The sequence below is a fragment of the Eucalyptus grandis genome, chromosome 4, assembly GCF_016545825.1.
Source record: "Eucalyptus grandis isolate ANBG69807.140 chromosome 4, ASM1654582v1, whole genome shotgun sequence".
NCBI lineage: Eukaryota > Viridiplantae > Streptophyta > Magnoliopsida > Myrtales > Myrtaceae > Eucalyptus > Eucalyptus grandis.
Genome location: NC_052615.1, coordinates 9774112 through 9779469, shown reverse-complemented (window position 1 = coordinate 9779469; position 5358 = coordinate 9774112). Strand labels below are relative to the sequence as shown.

Below are 5358 nucleotides of genomic sequence, written 5' to 3'. Positions count from 1 at the left end.
AGTCTATTCTAAATCATACAAAACTAAATAACAAATAATTATAAAATATTATGGGGCTCACTCTTTTGCGAATTTGTGGCTTACAACAAACTACTAATCTCACCGTATCCCAAAAAGTATTATGCTAACAAAGCTGTTCATAAAAATCCCAACATGGACAGAAAAAATAGTAATATTTAATTCCAATGTTCCAAGTTCAGGTTCGATCAAGTGTTCACCCACATATGTTACCTAATAACGCCACTAGGCTGAAATAAGCTCAAAATTCACGATGCATAATCCAATCAAACTACAATTTAAATCTGGCCAGCAAGAATTTGGCATTAATTCTGCCCAGTTCTGTGCTTGCAATAGGCATGCAATCCACTTAAGATCAAGCATTACTAATTCGACACCAATTGGGCTTAGCTCCTCTTCTATTCCAGTATGCAAACCTCACAATCGGTTGCTATCAAAAACCTGCTCGGAAATAAGCTACAATTTATACCTGACTGATGACTGCATTAGATCAACGACTCGGTGACATGGTTTAGGGTGGAGGCTTGTGAAGAGCGATGGCAACCATGAGGCAACCGCCGTTCTACAGTTCAGTGACGACGATGATTTGGCTTCAAACAGCAAGTGCAATAACTCAGCTTGCTAATGCCTAAGTTCAAGGTAACTCACAAATCCAGAAGATATACATCAGAGAGGAAAATTCGTGCACTCGATCAGCTCCAAATCTCACTTGGAGAAGAAACTACCTGGCGGGGATGTGGCAAGTCAGTGTCAACCACGCGCGGTGGAGGCAATCTTACAACTCCAGAGGTTCAGGAACAACAAAACCCGAATGGACTTGATTGAACCGGACAACTCCATTGGCACGACAGTCCACAGCAGCAACGAATGGTGATCGGAAAGTGTCTCGTGCTTGATATAAGTGGCGTATACGAAGGAAATAAAGATCCAAGAACGGGTGAAGATGGTTTGGCCCGTGAAAGATGAAGAAGTCGCGTGATTGGTGGGGTCTGATCTGCAAAATTGGAGTGGTGGAAGATGGTGCTAACTGTCATATTTGAGCAGTTTTCGCCCCTGATGGGCAGAGGTGGGAGCAGTATTTTTTTTTAACTTCCCACCATCTCATTTGTAATTTCCTGCCATCTCATTCTCGTTATTGGAAGTTAAAAAACTTTTGATGATCTGCTATCTACAAGAGGCATAAGTTCTCTAAAAAGATGATGCGAAAAAACAGAACTCATTATATTAAGGCTTCCATTGTTGCATTGAGAGGGTAATTGACATTTGCATTGTGGCAAAAGAGTATTTTCCTTGTGATCATATTCAAACCATTATTGAGCTGTAGTTTCATCCATTGTGGTGATTCAACCTATACTCCTGATCAATTCTCTTGTTATTCTACCAGAGATAAGTAAACTTTTGAGAGCTTAGACCATGTAAAATAATCTAACACTAACGATGATAGTGATAATGGAAATTAAGTGATGAGGATGATGATCATGGTAGCATAAAAAACAACATAGAGGCTTTTCAAACCTAAATGTTGGGGTTTTTTTATGAAGCAATAAGAAAAGCGGCGAATTAGGTTTTAGACAAACCAATGATTTCAACAATATTTCCATCCTCAAACTCAGTTAGGGACTGATATAAGATAGAGGCAAGTGAGGGAAAATATTTCCGGAGATACAGTTTTTGAAATCACGAGGTTAAGGCATCAGCATCTCAATTGTGGAAGGCAATCATGAACCCTAGAGAAATACTCAAATTGGAAATCTTTATCAAGTGGGGGACAATCAATTGGGTTTGATAATTACCTTTGGATCCCACAAGTCCCAAATCATTTACGCGGAAATTCAAAAAGAAACTTCAATCCATCTAGTTATAGAATATGGCCCGTTTGGTTCAATATTTACAATAGGCTTCAGGACTCTAAAGTCCCTTAGCCAAATGCATTTGCATTTAGCTTGTGCTTTTGCTCAACTTTGAGAAAATACAATTGTATCTCCAAAGAGCTCTAAAGACCTTTAGCTCAAAGCACATTAAGAGGTTCTTTGGGAAATTGCATTCTCGGAATGCAAGTTTTGGCCCTTGGTTACTATGCATCTTCTTCGAACCATCGCACAAAAAAGCCAATTGGAGGCCGACGACCACTGATTAAGGGGTCGTGCAAACCAACAACCACCACCTGAGGGTTGCCTAACCCCAATGAACACTGTTGGACCTCAAGCGACACCTGGGTTGCGTGACCTAGGTGACTATTGGCTTGAATTGTGCGACCTTAGGCAGCCTTGCTTGAGGTGGGTGACCTTAGGTGAGGCGATTTGGTGGCTAGACCTAGCCGTTCAGCAGCCAGATTTGGTTGTCGGTGGCTAAACTCCGAAAAAAAAAAAATATTTTTTTATTTAGTAATAAGTCCTTTACAAATGCAATTTTTACCAATTAACATTTAAGCCAAAGTTAATTATCAATACACTTTAAAATTACAATTTACCAAACACTATTTGCATTTTAGAGAACCTCTATAGCTCAAAGATATTTGTATTTTCCCAAAAACATTCCCCCAAAACCAAACCAAATTGGGCCTATGCCCCTTGATTCAGATTTTATGGAAACAATGTTCAATGGGGTGTCACCATCTGCTTGGAACTTCACAACGCAAGAGGAGATGATAAACCAGTTCCTTGACCAAGGGTGAATTGCACAAAGAATGGGCTTAGATTGCAAGCTCTTCACCTTATAAGCACTAGAATTTAGTGGTATAGGAATAGCATATTACACAATCAAGCTATTCCAAATTCTTCACAAGCAATTAAGTTGATTTTACAGGAGTTTATGGAATTTTCAAACAAGTTTAAAGAGGAGAACAGAGTAAAGATAAGTTTAGAAGCTGATTATGGGGGAAAGGACATCGAGGGTTGAAACTTAATGTAGATGGTGCGTGAAAACATAAGAAGGAGCCATAGATATTATTGCTTGACGATAAGAATGAATATCTAGTGAGGAGGATGATAGGTGGATGGTGTTCACATTAGGATAAAAACACAGAGGCAGTGCTGATGAATCTCAAGGGGGTGCACACGTCTGGTCCGAAGAAAGAAGATCCCCATGCTTCGAGCTGAATATTGACCATGGATAAGAGCTAGGTGTAATTCAATCCCGATCCAGATTAAGCGGTTTTAAGCTTCACCCAATAAATATGCAAATCAATTTGGATCAGACTTTCAATTAATTGGAAAACCTTCAAATTCATGAGGATAATTGTAATTCGAGTTCAGTCAAATCAAATTTGGGCAAGGTGACGGCTCTCACCGGCCATGCTTACTAGCCCTCACATGTGGTTGCTCTCCGAGAAAAAAAAAGGATAGAAAAGTAGAAAAAAATAAAATTACAAATAATTGTCCTTGCTAGTGCTGGCCACGCCTCTCATAAGACAGAATGGCTGACGCTGACAAAATTGCTCGAAATAACTAAATTCCTATTGTTGGGACAATTCAGTACTATAAAATTACGCTGACGAAACTGTTCCATTCATTCACGGGACTGTTCTTTTATCTTGTCCCACACATTTATTTGAACACTTAGAACCAAGTTTAGTTAGTAGGCTCCTAATTTTGCTTACAACATTTAGTTTCTGTTGTAGGACACACCAACCCTAGTGACGTACTGTCACTTAAAACTTGCTTCTTTTACAGAGACGCTAGACTACATTTCATACATATAGAGAGCCCAAGAACCACTATCACATATATGGACTCATAATTTATTTTTTCATCTTCTTATTTCTTCATGCAGCTGGATAAGAAGCTTCCGTGGCAAGACCACAGAGACCAGCCTTAGAGCTCACATCCTTCTGGATCCTCATGTACCCTTTCTCTCCCCACCCGGTGCCCCACGAATTCTTCATCAGCCAATACTTGGTCCCGCCAGAGCCAGAGGTCTTCCCATACCCGACTGCCGTGACCGCGTGGTCGATGTCGGTCCCACATGAGCCTGTGAACACGCCGCTTGAGTAGAATTGGAAATCAAACCCGCCCCCCTCAATTGCCACCGAGACTGGCTGGTTTGCCACGGCCTGCAAGAGGGCCTTCTCGTTGTTGGCCGGCACATCCTGATACCCAGTTATTGAGGCTGCGGGGTTTGCCGTCTTGGCCGTATTGCAGGTCCCGTCATCTCCCTGGTAAGGATAGTTCGCCTCAGTCGTGAGGCCACCATTGCTTACAATGAACTTGAAGGCACTGTCCATGAGCCCGCCCCCGCAACCTTCATCGTTATCATCACAATCCACGAGTTCTTGCACCGAGAGTGGCACCAACTTCCCCTTCTTGATCATGGTAATCCCTTCCATAGCTGCCACAGCCGAGAATGCCCAACAACTTCCTGCAAAAGGAGATAGTAAAATGAATTACAAAGAGACATATGTACACATGTAGTATGATGGGCGTAAAAGGAATATAACAGTGAATTACAGATAATATTGTTAGCTGCTATATGCATAATTGTTGCCTCTTTTCAACAGCTTGAGTACGACATGAGAATTTTGACATTTTCGCAGGACAAGTTTTGATATTCCACTCACCACAGCCGCCTTGATCCTTAACAGGTGTCACGGCCTTCTTGGTTCGCCAGTCTAAGGCAGCTGGAATGGCGGTGAAGTTGGCATACTTGAACGGTTTTTTTTCGCCAGAGGACAGGACCCTTGTGGACCTCCTCTTGTAGCCGGTGTAGGAAGCGCGGAACTCCTCATTGGTTAGGTCTGCGAACTTATTCACAGCCATTTTATACCCCACGTCCTTACCATTATTAAAGGCGTTGATGCGCTTAACGTTCTCTTTAAATATCTCATACCGTTTTGCCTTTTCGACCGCATCCTTGTAGACACGCCCGTGGATGGCCATCCACTCCTCATGTTGCTTTAACAAGTGTTCCTCTTCAAGAGGGCGACAAAGAGTTTCCGAAACAGAAACTATAATGACCAAAAGAGCAGCTGATGTGAGGAATGAGAATTGGTTTTGTTTGGCCATAGTCGTGCTCTGGGTACTGTCTAGGACACAATTGGAGTGACTTGGTGAGTTGTAACTTTCAGTTTGTGCACGACGAACTCCAAATGGGTGTGTTGGGTTTTTATAGACAAAATGCTGCTCAACTGTCGTCACTCCCACTCTCTCTCGATAATGCTTCAGTGGACCCTCTCCTCCTCCTTTGTGCCTGGATAGCTGTTGCGACTTAGACCCCCAAAAATTAAGCTTGCTATTGCACCCTCATCATGAATTGCAAGGGTGCAATTGAAGTGACTCTGGTTGTCATTGACTGATGGGTGATTAATAAAAATGCTACCATTCAACATTGTCATGTAGTGCAAAA

General features: G+C 41.9%; 1 protein-coding gene across 1 annotated transcript; it reads right to left on the bottom strand.

The window, feature by feature from the left end:
* Positions 1 to 3524: 3524 nt before the first annotated feature.
* Positions 3525 to 5083, bottom strand: LOC104442611 (senescence-specific cysteine protease SAG12). Its single transcript, XM_010056017.3, has 2 exons — positions 4574 to 5083; positions 3525 to 4374 (listed from the first exon to the last, which is right to left on the bottom strand). The coding sequence occupies exons 1-2, from the start codon at positions 5016 to 5018 to the stop codon at positions 3782 to 3784; spliced, it is 1038 nt and encodes a 345-aa protein (XP_010054319.2). The 5' UTR covers positions 5019 to 5083; the 3' UTR covers positions 3525 to 3781.
* Between the last annotated feature and the right edge of the window lie 275 nt (positions 5084 to 5358).

What these genes read in the sequence shown, in the direction of transcription:
- LOC104442611 (XM_010056017.3), bottom strand. Translation starts at nt 5,018, where the DNA reads ATGGCCAAACAAAACCAATTCTCATTCCTCACATCAGCTGCTCTTTTG. An exon ending in TAAGGATCAAGGCGGCTGTG is followed by an intron (nt 4,375 to 4,573) that starts GTGAGTGGAATA and finishes CTCCTTTTGCAG; the next exon opens with GAAGTTGTTGGGCATTCTCG.